Source organism: Hippopotamus amphibius, chromosome 16 (genome assembly GCF_030028045.1).
Source record: "Hippopotamus amphibius kiboko isolate mHipAmp2 chromosome 16, mHipAmp2.hap2, whole genome shotgun sequence".
Taxonomy (NCBI): Eukaryota; Metazoa; Chordata; class Mammalia; order Artiodactyla; family Hippopotamidae; genus Hippopotamus; species Hippopotamus amphibius.
In genome coordinates, this window is record NC_080201.1 from 30,045,340 (window position 1) to 30,061,378 (window position 16,039).

The 16,039-nt window shown below is 46.6% G+C and overlaps 1 protein-coding gene across 4 annotated transcripts in view; it reads right to left on the minus strand.

The window, feature by feature from the left end:
• LOC130837990 (liver carboxylesterase-like) overlaps window positions 1-16,039 on the minus strand; it is a 97,147-nt gene continuing 81,108 nt past the window's right edge. For all 4 annotated transcript variants that reach the window (XM_057710734.1, XM_057710731.1, XM_057710733.1 and 1 more), the window contains exons 6-14: window positions 14,893-14,997; window positions 12,952-13,056; window positions 10,581-10,619; window positions 8,832-8,972; window positions 6,641-6,721; window positions 6,222-6,369; window positions 1,684-1,815; window positions 639-711; window positions 1-362 (exon numbers count right to left, since the gene is read on the minus strand). In XM_057710734.1, the coding sequence (XP_057566717.1) occupies window positions 179-362; window positions 639-711; window positions 1,684-1,815; window positions 6,222-6,369; window positions 6,641-6,721; window positions 8,832-8,972; window positions 10,581-10,619; window positions 12,952-13,056; window positions 14,893-14,997 (1,008 nt within the window). In that variant the 3' untranslated portion in view covers window positions 1-178. The remainder of the gene's footprint in view (window positions 363-638; window positions 712-1,683; window positions 1,816-6,221; window positions 6,370-6,640; window positions 6,722-8,831; window positions 8,973-10,580; window positions 10,620-12,951; window positions 13,057-14,892; window positions 14,998-16,039) is intronic.

Here is a 16,039-nt window from a genome sequence, read left to right on the forward strand (position 1 = left end):
GTGGTCTCCGAAAGAACATGTATTTCCAAAATTGAGGCCACAGAAACAGAAATTTCCCCTCCCTGACCTCTTCCACTCCCATCAGATAATTCCCCAGCCTCCACACACGATGCCTCTTTGGCCCATAAACACTTTCTATAGAACACCCCTCTATGGGGTCCCCAGCTGGGCCTCCTGTTCACAGCTCAACATGTTTTAACGGGGGTGGCTTCTTTGCTGCCTCCTTGGACAGGAGCTCATTCCAGAAAACCACTTCCTTGTCTTTCAGCTTGTGGGCTGCCTGGGTGGTGACGCCAATCTCCAGGTACCCTTCTTTCTGGTCATACACCGGCCAATGGGGAAACTCCTCCCCATTGGGGTTCCTGGGAACAGAAATAAATAGAAATTCACCAAAGCTACTGTGTGGTCCCAACAACCCTGTGATATTGTCAGGGAGCCCTGGCTTCATCTCTGCCAAAGGCTCCTATGCTTCTAGAGACAGAAGGTGATCCTCTCCTGGGCAGCCTGTCCATTGACGGAGCTCTCATGTCAGAGGTCACAGGGTGTGGAGTTTGACCATCACATGTTGGAAGCTCCCCCCGCCCAGCAGACACGCCCTGCCCCTTCCCCACCCTGCTCCATCTTTGCCCCCAGCTCACCCATTCCGAGCAAAGTTGGCCCAAAATCTCATCACCATCTTGCTGAGATTGGTCTCCTTTTCTGAGGCACCATCTATGGGGAGGAGACAAAGCCAGTGCTACTCACAGTGTGGTTCAGGGGCTGCAGGAGCACTTGAGACCTTGTTAGAAATTCAGAAATGGAGCCCTTACTCCAGACCTACTGAGTCAAAGCCTGCAGTTTTAGAAGATCTTGGGTAATTCGTGTGCACTTCAAGCATGACAGTTACTGACCTAGGTTGGGCTTAGTGAAGGGCTGCAGTCCATCCATACACTGGCTGCTTTGGCCTTCTGTGCCCACCCGCCTGCCCCTCCCCCCTTAGGGTCGCAGGGCCACACCCCAGGGTTTCTGCTGCAGTAACCCCACCTCCCAGGATGCTCTCCTTTGGGTCTCTTCTCAATTTCCTTCACCACACACATTTTCACAAAATCTCAAAAATAACTAAGCTCCAAAGTCCCCAAAGAGTCATCCATCGAGAAAGTACCCAGAGGCTCTGGGTGTCATGTACAGCCCTGGGGTGTGTCACACACAAGTTGTAAGTGCTAATGGTTAAGACAGTGAAGACATCTGTGAAAAGTGTTTCTTTAAAATATTATACTCCTAAATATATTTAATTTTAACAGATATGAGTTTTAGATGGATGGTTGGATAGAGAGACATACACACATTAGCCCTGATTCAAGGTTAAGAGCAATTCTAACCTTACTGTCACACATTCTGATATGCTCTTGTGAGTGGGGAGTACGTGGTGGCATTGTAGCCCTGAGCAGGGCCCTGAAGGTGACCTGCCTCCTGTCTTGCTGATGCCCAGGTCTGGGTTCTTAGAGTGGCCATGGATGAGGGCACATTCTCCAGCATGCTCATTAAAACAAGAGAGAGGTTGGGACCCTTTTTCCTTCAACCCTGTTATGGTGAATTCAGGAAACTAAGACCTGGAGAGAAGGAGGAATTTGCCCAAGGCCACCAAACTAAGACTTGCACCTAGATCTCCTAAGTCCAAGTTTGTAGTCACCAAAGGGCCATCACCTTGCAAAAGTGGAGCCCCGAAGACCGAGAAGAGCTCATCCCCGTGGTCCCCTATCACCGTCTTGGGTTTCATCTCTGATGAGAAGCTTGGGCGATACTGAAACTCATACATGTAGGTTGGAGCGCCAGCATCTGGAAGACATGGATTCATGCACAGGTCATTTCATCAGACGCACACCTGGATGGTATCAAGGTCTCCAGGGGGCTGTGAGCAATCAGGAAATTGGGGTCATGCCCCATCCTGAGAGAACAACAATATTAACAGCAGCTGCCCACTGTGAGAACCAACTGTGTGCCAGACCCTGTGTGTCCCTGCAGGAAGCCCCTGCTTATCAGCACAATAGAGAAAAAGAGTTTGGGAAAAGGTCTATGACTTGCTTAAGGGAGCATTAGTGGTGGAAGTAAGACTAGATTTGAGCCAGGTATTTACTGAATGAATGAATGAATGAATGAATGAAGGTTGAAACTTTGGGGAAATTGATTCAAAATAACTATCTTTATAGAGACATGGGGTGAATTCCTATGAACCTCTTTTCCTACTGATGCATTCATATACCAGAACATTTGGATACATACAGTTTATGTGCACAGAAATACCACTGCATGTCATTGATAATAGGCTACTTTCCATTCCCTTGGAGAATACCTGGAGCACAACAGGTGCCTTCCATTCTGCCTGTTTTTGAGTGTTTCCAGAGTTTTCCTTACCTATTCTAAGATGAGTGAAACAAGTTCAAGGAAATCCAAGTTGCTGCTCTGAAAGTGCCGATATTTAAATACAAGCCTATGCAGAAAGGGGACAGTCTATTCCTTGTGTCTCAGGAAACCACAATTCAGCATTTCCTTTTTCTCTGTCATCTCACATGTCTTGCTTCCTTCATGGCCTGGAGAGTGTTAAGGTCGTGGCAGAAGGGAGAAGGGGCCAAGGAAGGGAACGTTCCTCTCTCCTCCTCTCCCCCGCCCCTGCTCTCACCACCCCCTCTCTAAGCCCCAAGAAGATGTGAGTTTTCCTGCTGAGGCGTCAGCAGAGCTGCCCATCTTGCTCCCTCAGGGCGAACGCGTGGGCCACCCGCCTGGGGAGCTCTGCGCTTTGATCACTGTGCCCAGAGCCAGTGACTCTCTGGGGGAAGGGTCGGCCCCCAAGTCAGACTGCAGGGGAAATACCACAACCTTTTCCCCTCTTGGGGACAGGATCACATTGAGAAAACGCAGAAAAAAAGAAATATGAACAAAAATATCTGTTATAATCCCACCGCTCAGAGAAACCTCTGTTAATATTTTAGCACTGATCCCATTTATGTATATAAAATTAGGATAATATTGTATACGTTATTTCATAAGACTATAATAATTGCTTCATATCATTGAATATTTGCTGATAAAGTAGTTTAACAATATATGCCATCCCGACAGGAGGATGTAGAATAATGTACTTAACTGCCTCCCTCTCCAGGCCCCACCCCCCCACCATTGCACCTTTGGTCTAGCAAGAGGTGTTGTTTGGAAGTAGCAATTCTCCTGTGGTTTCTCAAGTGGTTTCATAATCTACTTACTAAACAGCTGTTTCAGGGTCAAGCAGAACTCTCTGAAAGGAGGGTGTTTAACCTTGTCTCTGCCACTCAGAAGTGTTAGAAAGGAAATCAGAACCCCACCATACCAAGAACGACCTAGACTGAATCAGAGAACATAATTACGGCAGCATGCTGCCCAAAAGATATTCTTCTTCTCCTTGTTCTCCTTCTTCTTCTTTTTTACTATTTTGCCTTAAACCACTGAGATTTATCAAAAAATATCTATAGGGCAACCACCCTGGTGGTCCAGTGGTTAAGGCTCCACGTTGCCAATGCAGGGGGCCCGGGTTCGATCCCTGGTCAGGGAACTAGATCCCACATGCTGCAACTAAGAGTCCTCTGCTGCAACTAAGAGTCCTCTGCTGCAACTGAAGACCCCGCATGCTGCAACTTAAAAAAAAAAAGATCCTGCATGCAGCAAAGACAATCCCGCCCATGGCAATAAAGATCCCACGTGCCACATGTAAAACCCAGCAGAGCCACATAAAAAAATTAATATTTTTTAAAAATTCCTACAAGTAGTGCAGAGATTTCAATAATACTAATTAGGACCAACAAGAGAAGCAGGGGGAAGGAGAGAGCTAGTAATAAAAAAAATACACAAATTAAGACAATATGATGTTCTTTTTTTGGTGAGAAAGTACTTACATAAAATTCATAGCATTATTTTTGTTCTTTTAATCTGACTATTCCAAGTGAGAGAATTAAGAAATCCACACTCCCATACACTGGAAAGCAATTTCACAAAATGTGTCAAGAACTTCAATAAATGCTCCTACAGGCCAGCTTAACAATTTCACTTCTAAAAACCAACCCTGGGACTTCCCTGGTGGCACAGTGCTTAAGAATATGCCTGTCAACGCAGGGGACATGGGTTCGATCCCTGGCCCAGGAAGATCCCACATGCCGTGGAGCAGCTAAGTCTGTGCGCCACACACCCTAGAGTCCACATACCCCAACTACTGATGCCCACGCACCTAGAGCCCGTGCTGTGTAACGAGAAAAGCCACCACAATGAGAAGCCTGCGCACCACAATAAACAGTAGCCACCTGATCGCCGCAACTACAGAAAGCCCACATGCAGCAATGGAGACCCAACGCAGCCCCCAAAAATAATTTAAAAAAAAAACTCCCCTTAAAAAAAAAAAGCCAACCCCAAGAAAATTATTTGAAACTTGGTTAAGATTTATACATATAATGCTGAATGTGATGTTTTCTGTAGCATCAAAATGAGCAGCCAGGCCAAATATCCAATAGGACAGGAATACTAGGTAAATTTTAATCCACTGCGCCATGAAATAATTGATATTTCCCATGAATTTTTATTGACATTGAAGAAATGCCTACAATACAGTGTTCTAGGAAGAACATAAAATTAATTTAAAAATTATATGTAAGGCATGGAGAGGCTAATAAAAAAATGTGAAAACTTTATAACTGAAACTTTTAGGTGAAGGAATTATGAATGATATGTAGTTGCTTCTTTACGTGTTCCCATATTTTCAAAACCTTCTACAATGGTAAGATTATTTTTATACTCAGAAAACTTCTTTTTTATCAAAAAGAGATTGAGAGAAATACAGTAATGAAAAAAATAACATTGATAAACTCTGGGAAGTGCTGGCAATAACTCTGAATTCAAAGTTACGAGATGTCAGGTTAAAAATTCAAGTCCAGTATGGGTGGAAGCAGGACAGATGCAGAAATGGATACTAAAAATCAAACACGTAGCAGGAGGCAAGACACAGTTTATGAAAGAACACATTTGACCCCAGGCAGCTCCTGGCTGGTCTCTAGGACCCTAGGGAAGAAGAAGTGGTAACTAGCACCTCCAAATGACAGTACTGAGTGCCTGGGGACACGGTAGGTCAGCTGCAGCTACGTTTTATCATGCTTCTAGAATCTCAAAGTTTAAAACCCTTCTAGCCTGGTTAGGAAGAGAGGTCTGGACCAAAGAACCATCTCCTGGTTTACAGACTAGGTGAATGAGGGCTCCAAGAAAGGAGAGGTAATGTGAGGAACTCAAAAGGTACCCAAAAGGGACACCTCCTCTCCAGGTGAGCTCATCCATCCCTGACCTCCACACACAGCCTTGGGTCAGTGGTGGAAGGTCCTGTGGTAGATACAACACACACTGGGATAGGCTAAAACCGGCCACAGACATTGACATTGTCCAGACCACCTGCCTCCACTTTCCCAATGCTCACTCTTTTCAGCTTTCTTGGTCCCAGACAACACTCCTGATCTTACTCTGGGCTGACTCTACCTCCCAGCGCCACTGGTTAACAAACTAGTTTGCAGCTAGTTCTGACCCTGGAAATCTTCCAAGCCTTACCTGCCAAGATTTCCCCTCTAGCCCCACAGACCAATGCAATTCAGGTGAGGAGTCCTGTGGCAGATGCTGTCGGTGCCTCCCCCATCCCTGGTTCTGGGCATGCCAGCCTGAGTTCCACCGCCTGCATCTGTAGCTCTTTGCCTGGGGTCTTTGGCAGGCAGCGACCACTCTGCCCATGTGTGCAGCAGGTCAAACCACAAGGCAATTAACTGCCCTCAGGAATAGGCTTCAACCAATGACTCATCAAAGTTGGAGGATAAATACCCCAGCTCTCTTGCCACTCTTGGGATAACCCTAAGACACATCTTTCCCAGAGCCCCCCAGCTCCAGATGCCCACGGTGGATACTTGCTTGACAGTGCAGTGTGGACTGGTTTTTCTACATTCATGTCACTTCTCCACTCCTCTACTGGTGTGTTCTGGGATCACCCCCCAAATAAAAGTACTTGTATGTGGATGCTTTTCTTGGAGTCTGCTTCTGGTAGAAACCAAAATAGGACAGTACCCCATCCGAGGTCATATGAAATGGACCTTGGAGTTTCCACATATCTTTCTATGCTGCGGGTTAGGAGAGAATACAGTGTGAAACTGGTGCGGTCAGTGTCCTTCTCATGTCCAATGTCTGTGACTCACCTCTGTGGCGACGGGCCACATTCACAGATGGGACACCAAACATCCCATCTGCAATCAAGTCCAGGAACAGGTCTTTCTTTTTGGCAGGGTCATCTGTCCCTCCTAAATACTTCTCAGTAGCCACTGGAGCCAGTTCCTCAGGGATGTGCTGAAATAGATCAAAAGTGAAAGTGACCACCAAGCCCTAGTGAACAGCATGGCTTGTCCAGCCAGGGAGGAAGGCTTGCATTAATGGTGAACCTCTCAAGCCCTGTGCAACCACTTCCGCCCACCCCTGGTGGTGAGGTCGAAAGGCATAAAAATGGGAGCAGAAGCCTCCAGCCCCAGTCTTCATTCTGCCATTTAATTGCTCTGCAGTTTGGGACAAGCCCCGACCCACTTTCGGGCTCAGCCAGTTCCTATGATTCCTCAGCTCTTACAAGGATGGGGTAGAACTTCCACAGGAGTGATGTGGCCGTCTCCTGGTCCAGCTTGCCTTCAGAGAGTGGGTAGCCCATCATCTGTTAAAACAAAAATGAAGCAATTGTGAGTCATCAGGTAATGGCAAGAAAAACCAAAGTGACCAACAAACCAAACTAATGCAGGTCGAAGGTCACTTTGTCATGCCTTGATGCGCATGGGTCCTTGATGAGTTGGGCAAAATCAATGAATCAAATGGACTTTTATATCCAGAAGTCAAGGAGTGCACAGAGGATAATGTCATTTTTAAGGGAAGCTGTCCCAGTCTTTATACACACACACACACACACACACACACACACACACACACACACACACACATAATCAGGGTAGAGTTCCCGCAATGGCCATCCATCAAGACAAACAGGGACCAGGTCATGGAAGCAACCTAAATGTCCATCAACAGATGAATGGATAAAGAAGATGTGGTACATATATACAATGGAATATTACTCAGCCATAAAAAAGTAACAAAACTGGGACATTTGTGGAGACATGGATGGACCTAGAGACTGTCATACAGAGTGAAGTAAGGCAGAAAGAGAAAAACAAATATCATATATTAACACATATATGCGAATATAGAAAAATGGTACAGATCAACTGGTTTGCAAGACAGAAATAGAGACACAGATGTAGAGAACAAACATATGGACACCAAGGGGGTAACATGGGGTGGGTGGGTAGGGGTAGGATGAAATGGGAGATTGGGATTGCCATATATACATTACTAATAAGAAAAAAATATCAAATAGTACACTTTAAATATATGCAGTTTACTGTATGTCAATTGTATCTCAATAAGAGTTCTTAAAAGAAAAAAAAAACAAACAGAGAGTGAAGGTTTCAGCCAGCCGAGTGTTGAAGTGGAGGGCTCTGGGGCAGAGGACACAGACCTCACAAATACCCCGCCTGTGTCAGATAACTGAGAAAGCCCCAAATCCTGCCGTTATGGCTTTGGTCCTTCGGTATCACCTCTGAAATCATTCTGAAGAACAGCAGAACTCTGCACACAATGACTCCATCAAAACTCTGCACTAAGAGACTTGATCAGACTCTAGCACAGCTACAAGCAGCTGAAGGCCACATCCCCAGGATGACCCCAGGCCCCCTTAAAAAGCTCTGCGCTGCCAGGAAAATTTACTCTTTGTTCCAGCCAAAACCTGGTGATAGGCATGTAAGTAACTGAATCCTTTCTTAGAGCAGTTACTTTAGCAACATTGTTACCATAAATCCTTTCTGCCCTTTGAGATGTAAATCTACCACCCAAACCTGTTTCCTCAAGGACCTGAGAGCCATCTCTACCAATAGCAAACATTCAGGGGCTAATTCTTGCTCTCTCCCCAAGTCCCTGTGGGAAGATAAAGGCTGAACTTCAGCGGGCGCCTTGCTTTTACTTACACCACAGCCTCCTGTCATAAAGACAGGAGAAGTTTGTTCCTTCTCCAGATAAATACCAGCTAACAAATCCAGGTGGCCCAGTCACATGGACAAGCCCCCTCCTCCCTGTCCCCTGCCTTAAATAGGCTCCAGCCTCCTGTTTCACGGGTTTGGGTTCAGTTCTCATTGGATCTTTTCCCTACAGCAAGGGTGTAACTGAATCAAACTTATTGCTACTTCAACTAGTGTCCGGCTTAGATTATCTTTGGCAGAAGGAAAGCCCTTTCTAACTTTTAGAAGTCAATTTTAACCCAGGAGGAAGCAGGCTCCTTTGAATCTTTCCAGTTAGATGACTGAGCCCCTGTCGGGGATGGCTGGAACAGAATTCTTGGAGAAAGTATGAAAACGCCAAGTCCAAGGGGGAGAGGCTGCAGGTCCCAGGCCTCACTCTCCTTAACTCCCGAGCCCCTTCCCCTTTCTAGCCCTTGGGATTGTCATCTGCCCAATGATTCTCTCTACCAGCCTTCCTGGCACCGACATTTCAGGATTCTTGGATGGGAGGAGAAGCAGAGAGTGTGTGGGGACATGGGTCCCCAAGGCCACACCTCCCAGATGACAGCTGGACCATCATGGAGAAGGTTTCCACAGAAACGTCAATATGTACGAAGGTCCCAGAGGGAGGTCAGTACAAGGAGGGGTCCTGTGCCCAGAGATGGGAGGGGTGATGTGAAAGGCAGGGGAGGCAAGCGGGAGAGGCCTGCAGTTTCTCACCGTTGGCAGAACCCAGCCACACTCTTGCTTGTTGATTCCCACGATGTAGGGAACGGTGTTGAACTTCTTTTCAGCCAGAATCTCTTCGGGCATCTTTGGCAGCAGCACTCCATCAAGCACAGCGGGCAGGAAAGGATAGCTCTGGGGAAGAGGGCAGCGTAGTGTCTGTGCTTCCCATTCGAGGTCACACTCGTGTCATCCTCTCCACCTGCCTGAATTCGTGGCCAGCTTCACAGACCTGTTGGCTCATGGGTGGTGGCCACACACTCAGGGTCCTAACAAAGGGGGCTCAGTGTGTTGACACCAGGGGGCAGAACTCTGAGCAGGGGCCAGCTGTGGTCAGGTGATGGGGGGCAAATCTTCACTCAAAGTGGTATAAAATATATAATATAATGTGTATTTAATTTGAAGTGTATGTATATCTATGCATCTCTCCATCTACAGTCAGTTCTTGTAAGCCTCCCTTTACAGGAAACCACCCTCAGCAGGAAGCCTCTTTTTTTTTTTTTTTTTTTTGGTTACTTTAGCGAAGCTATATGGCAGCTACCTACTAAACCTGGTACCCCCCAAGCTCTACTCATCTCCAGCCCAAGTACACCTTTCAAATCTTTAAATCACACAATTTCTTGCCTAACTTGTTGGTTCTTCCCATAGATCAAAGACATAGAAATGAAGAATAAGTAAGGAATGGATGGCCAGTTCCCTAGCCTCCCCGTCAGTAATCTCCCCAACAAACTGTGTGACCAAACTGTGTGAACAAGACAACACCTAGAGAAAGATCACAAGCCGTGGACACCCTGCACACCAGCCTGCAGGCAGTGGGGGACGGCCATGCCTGTGACCCCCTTCTCAATGATTAACTGAGATTACCTCTCTGTTGCTCTTTAAAACGTTTCATGGCTGAATGGAAACTTGGGAGGCGGTTTTCGGGGGACGCTGAGTCTGCCATCTTCTCACATTGCCAGCGTTCTGATTAAAGCCCCCTTTCTCTTCTACCATTTGTGAGCACGTAATTGATTTTGTAAGCAGTGAGCAGCGAGACCCCCGATTTATTTGGTAACATTCTCATGATTCCTGGTTCTTAAGTTCTAAAAAGTCACCGTGACTCTGATTTAGGGAATACTGAGCCACGGCTCACGGGAAATAAGGGATCAGGTTCCTGAGAGCCTCTGGTCACATTTTCTCAGCCTTGTGTCGTGTATGTTTCTGTTTAAAGACCATTAGTTATTGATAATAAAGCACCAGCTGCCAAGGGCTCAATGTTTTCCTGGCCTGGGGAGGCTGCGGTTGGAAATTCCCGCGTGGCTGGGAGGAGGGTGGTGCCTCAGGACTGGGATTCATGGCTCCTTTCCTCGAGCCCTGCACAGAGTGCGATGTGCACAGCCAGTCACCCCAGCAGCTTCCCTCGAGAAGATCCGGGCTCCCCGTGACGCCTCCTGAAGAGCCCTTGCCTCCACTCCCCGCAATGGAAGTTTCTAGTCCAGCCTTCTCCCAACAGGGCATCTTTGGGGAATGTAAACAAGATGGGGGGCTGGCTGGGCACAGGGGACACAGAGTTCATACCTGGGAGCCCCAGCCAGAGGCACCGGCTCCAGTCCTAGATTTGGTCTTCCTGGCTGTTGACCCAGGCACGTCACTGCCCCTCTGGGCCTTACTGTGATTCTACAAAGGAGAATTCTTTCCTTTTCACTAACTAAGCTTATGGCCTCAAGGGTTAAAACATGCAATCAAGAAAGCAGAGGTCCTTACCTCTCTGGGGTCTCCATGAAAATCAACAGCAAAAAATTTCTGTGACAACAAAGGCAGAAGTGTGGGTGAGAAGGCTTCCTGGGAGAAAAGCTGGACTTTTGGGCGTGAGCACAGGGTGTAGCTATGGGATGGGGGAGGAAGCTCTGGAGAGGACTGTGGCTCCTGCCTATCCTGCCCTCCACCCAGTTCCCGTCTTGTTCCCCGAGGCAACAACATCCTAATTTCCCTTTAGGGTACCCATCTCTTACCCACTTTCACTCCATGAATCCAGGCATCTATATGTGACCTGAGGGGCACCATCTCCCTGAAGACAGCGACTACTTCAGGGATGGACATGTGTCCGTGTCACTTCAATAGAGTGTACCTGAAACCTTTGCTGGAATTATTGGGAAAGATGGTTTCTAAGCAGATAGGACCTAAGTCTAAAGAGCTGCTGTTGTCTTTAACCTGCCCAGGAGACAAACCTGCCTGACAGTGAAGCCAACACAGAGACGTAAAAAGCTGAGTGTTAGAGACAGATTCTTACTAATATCATACGTGCATCTGGATCCAGACATGCCTGAGGCCGTCCACACCTGGACTTTCAGTTGGTTACCTGAGGATTATGTTACAACGTATCCCTTCCTTTGCTGAAAGCACTTTGAGATAAGTTTTGTCCTCTCCCATTAGAAAATCCTAACTCATACAAGCTCATTGAAATTCACCCCAGCCCACACTTCTCTTTGTTGTAAATTCACCAAGATTGTGTTGATTTTATTGTTACACTGTAGCTAACAGGCCTGACCAGTATGCAGGAAGTCCCAGTAAGGGTTCTCCATTATGGGTTGTAGCCTGGCAATCCAGGGGTGTGTGTGTGTGTGTGTGTGTGTACTGGGGAGAGAGGATAATCACAGAAACACTTACAGATGATTGGGAAAATCTCAGAAGGATAACATGGGCTCTTATGTTCTCTGGCTTTCCCCAAACTCACCAGCTCTCCCCTTATAGGCTGGATCTCTTGTGCCACATGGAGAAGTACTGAAATAAGTTTCCTTCTTTCCAGGCATTAGAAAACAGTTGTGTTTTTATCTTTGGACACATTGGTCACCTTATTTGAACCTGAGAAGCCAGGATCCAAGGCTACATTGGACTTAACCATGGAAACAGAACAGAGTCTAGTGCTGGAGGCTGGCCCCTGGGAGTCCAGGAGTATCCTCAGGAGTCCAGGGTCCACACAGAGAGTCCAGGTCCTCAGGCTACTCCAGTAGTTCCCATTGGCTCTAAATGTGATAGTGATAGTCTCTGGGTATATGTCTTGCTGTAGCTTCCTGTGATGACCCATGACCATAGCCATCCATCAATCCTGAAATGGTACCTCCTCTGTGAAGCATCCCTGCTGAGTATAACGAATGCCTCCCCCTCTGTGTTCTCACCACACTTAAGCCACTAAGTATATGGGCATATTTTTCTTTGAATAGTTCCTTGTTAGCAGGGACTATATTCAATTATGTCTGCATCACTCACTCTATTACCACCTCCCCCACCCCCCATACACTTAGCAGAGACAGACGGATGGTTGGATGGATGGATGGATGGATGGATGGGTGGATGGATGGATGGATGGATGGATGGAATTAGCCAGTACATGGAGTATGGGTGAATTGCGGGGATAAGTGGATAGATGGATGATAGCTAGCAGATTAAGTAATGGATGGATCATTGATTTCAGAGAGATGGATGATGAAATACAGATATATGGATGATTGATAACATATGAATGAATGTTCAGATGAATTGATATTAGATTAATGAAAAGACGATGAAATGGATTCATTGGTGGATGGACAGATATATAATAAGATGATGAATAGATGGATGGATGGATGAATGGGTAGATACACCATTATTTTAGAATCACTATTGAGGCAAACATGCAGAAAATCTAGACAATTGGGCCACCACTGGGTTATAATTGAGGTGGTTTCTAAATTAACTAAGACAAATTGTGACAACCTTTCTGAAAATCTTTGTTCTAGATAACCCCGATCCCAAACTCAGGATGGTAATTGCCTCTGAGAATGTATAATGTTTATTTTCTTAAAAATAGATCTGAAAACAAGATTGGAAAAAGTCAGTTTTGATAGATATAAGGGGTTTTTACACAGTTGTTTGTTACATTGTTTTTTGTCTTTGCTAATATCTGAGACATTCCATAATGAAAAAGAAAGAAGGAAGTTCCCCAATTGGATCCAGAGCTCTGACACTGCTCTTGAGAGGTGAGAAAATGTCCTGGGTAGTTTTTCCAGGGCAAGAGGACAGCTGAAATGATGAAGCCTGGGGCCATGTTTACAGGCTGGGGCGCTTGTGTGGCCACAAGAGTGGATAAACTTACCATCTTCTGCGTTATCTCCAAGAGCTCGTCCTCTGTCTTCTGGTGCAGGCAGTGAACTAGGACAGCGGAGGTGGTGGTTTTACACCCAGCAAGGACAGCAATTTGCTGCAGAGATCACAGGTGACAGCAGAATTCAAGAGCCACGTCTCTACCCTCCATCAATAACAAGGTGTTCTCTTCCAACCTCAGTTTCTATAGGCAGCCCGTGGGAGCAGAAGATACTCTAGACCAGGATGTCCTGGGTCCCAGGCATGCCTATTACACTCCTCAGCCTCCGCTGCCTTATCCCTGTTAAACTGACATAATGATCTCAAAGCTGAACCTCTGAAGAGAGGCAGCATGGAGTGGGGCTCAAGAGCATGGAATCCAGAATCCCACTGTCTAATTTCAGATCTCGGCTCATCCAATTAATAGCCATTTGGCCTCAGGCCAGACACTTGCAAAGTGCATTCAGAGAGGAAGATGCTGAAGGAGAGAAGTCAGGCTCCATGATGGCGGGACCAGGGAGAGTGTGCGTGGGCTGCCCAGAGCCTCATTCAGTGTCTGACACAAAGTCAATGCTCAGTATGTATTTGGTGAAAAATTAAATAAAAAGGCACATGAGGAAGTAGAGGAGAGAGAGAGAGGGCGTAAGAATAAGAGTCTTAGATTCTTCATTCTGCCAATTTCCAGTCCTGTTTGATAGCGAAATCCAGCCCCATCTCTGCCACCTTTGTTTCCTTTCAAAACACTCCCCCTTCTGAACTTAAGCCTGATCAATGGGCTTCTGCTGTTAAAAGCCAAAGAATTCTGAAAAACATTCTCAACAATCTTTAAAATTCTTGGTGTCTTGTCTCCTCCCCTCCAGTCCCTTTCAGTCTGGCTGCTGCCCCCACCCCTCCACCAAACCAGCTCTCACAGCCTGACCAAAACGCTCCACATCACTGACTCCAATGCACACTCCTCAGCAGAGCCTCTCTGTTACTCACCCTTCCTTGGCTTCCTAACACTCTCCAAGTAAAGACAAAGTCCTCACCAGGTCCTGTGCAGCATGGCCCTGCCAACGGCCCCCTCCTCCCCTCACTCCAGGTTCCGTGCACTCTTTCTGCTCTGGCCACATCAGTCTTTCTCACTCTCTCTCACTTCAGATACCTGCTCCTGCCACAGGACATTTGCACAGGCTGTTCCCTCTTCCTGGAGATTCTTTTCTTAGCAAGTAATTTACTGTTCATCCTTCTCATCTCAACTTGTTGATCGTTTTTTTTTTTTTCAGGAAGCCTTTTCTGATAACCTCCCCCCTACACTGGATGCAGTGCTCTTTCTGGATTCTGTTATGACATCAGGCACCTGTCCTCTATTGCTCTTGTCACAGTTGACATTTTATAAGCTGTGCAATTATATAATTACTAATCTGTCTCCTAAATTATAATAGCAGCTTCATGAGGTTGCTAGATGTCAGACTATATCAAAATTATTTGTTAAATGAATGAATGAATCAATCTGAGTGATTTCTCCAGGAACCCACACCAGACCCAAGCCCCCAGGGTGAATCCACTCCAGGCGCACATGGTGCCAATGAGTTCATCAGATCTCAGACACTGAGAGAGGAAAGACAGGATGACAGTACATTGCCCACTGTCCAGGCTAGTACCTCACCTCGGACACTTTGGGGAACGTGTTCAGTGGACCGTGCATGGCGCTGGCAGTCCAGCGTCATGAGCTTGAGTCACAGCTCTGCTCCGATCACTCGCTGATCTTGGCAAGTGCTTCTGCTCTCTGCCCCTGATTGCTCAGCAATAGAACTGGCAGGTGGGATGAGGTGTGTTCCTGCGCTCCCCGCTCAGCCATCCCCACTCCTGTGATTTTTCGAGGATGTCAGCTGGACCCCACAGTAAGAAAGGCCTCTGACAACTCCAGGAGAGCAGCGCAAAGGGTGTGGGGAGAGTCCAGAGTCAGACCTACCTTAACTGCAGCCTTCATGTCCTTCTTGATCAGGACAGAAGTGAGGGCCACGCCACTCTCAGAGATGGCCCGGTGGAAGAGATTCTTGGCCAGGGGAGATAACACCTGGGAGGAGAGTGGCGAAAATGGAAGTTTATGCTCATGGGGAGGAATCTTCAAGAGCCATCGCCACCCACAGCGCTGTCCTGGACTGTTCCCCTGGAGACTGTGGGGCCGGCTTCTACAGGAAAACCTTAGCTGGAGGGAGCCAGGAGCAGAGTGCAAGGCAAAACAGGAAGTGTGTGGTACACACTGAGGATAACAATCAATAGCATCTGAAGCGCAGCTCAGCAATTCCTAGCATCACTTTAAAGGCACAGTTCTAACTCCCCATTTCCATTACTCAGAATTTATCCTAAGGAAAATGAACGTGCAGTCACACAACAGTTTCCAAGAATGCTCACGTTGCTTATGATAGTAAAAATTGGGAATAACCCAAGGTTCCAATGTGATGAGATTGGGTAAATAAGTTATTTTTCATTCTTACAATGGAATATAACTTGAGAATAAACACAAAAAATGTGAAAGAGTGCTTAATGGTTAGGAAATATTTACCTTATTCTATATTGCTAAGGAAAGTTTCTATTTAAAAAATTCTAGCTAGATCGATAGATGGAAAGAGAGAGATACATGCATAGATAGGGTGAATCAAGGAAATAACACTAGAAAAATACAGATCCAAATGTTCATGGTGAGTATCCACAGATAATGGGATTCTGAAAGACTTTTTTCTTCTTTGAGATTATCTGTACTTTTCCTTTTCTCCACTGTATGAAATATAAAACATCTTCCCTTGAGCATTCCACTATGAAACCTAGATATGTTTCTAAAATGCAGTAACAGCACTGACCCTCTGCTCAACTGTGAGGCAGCTGGAGGTTTGCACAGCTCCCAGCACCGTCTAACCTGGTTTTCCATCTTGGCTTCCCTCAGTGTCTCCCTATTCCCGTTCCCCACACCAGACTCCCAGGTCGTGTCTGTGTCCCGTATCCCCTGTCCTATCTCCCCTTCCATCGCCCTCCTCTCCCTACTCCTCCTCCCCCAGCCCCGCTCCATCCCTCAGTCCCAGAGACTGCTGCCCTCCCTCTTGGGCATGAACAAGCCATCA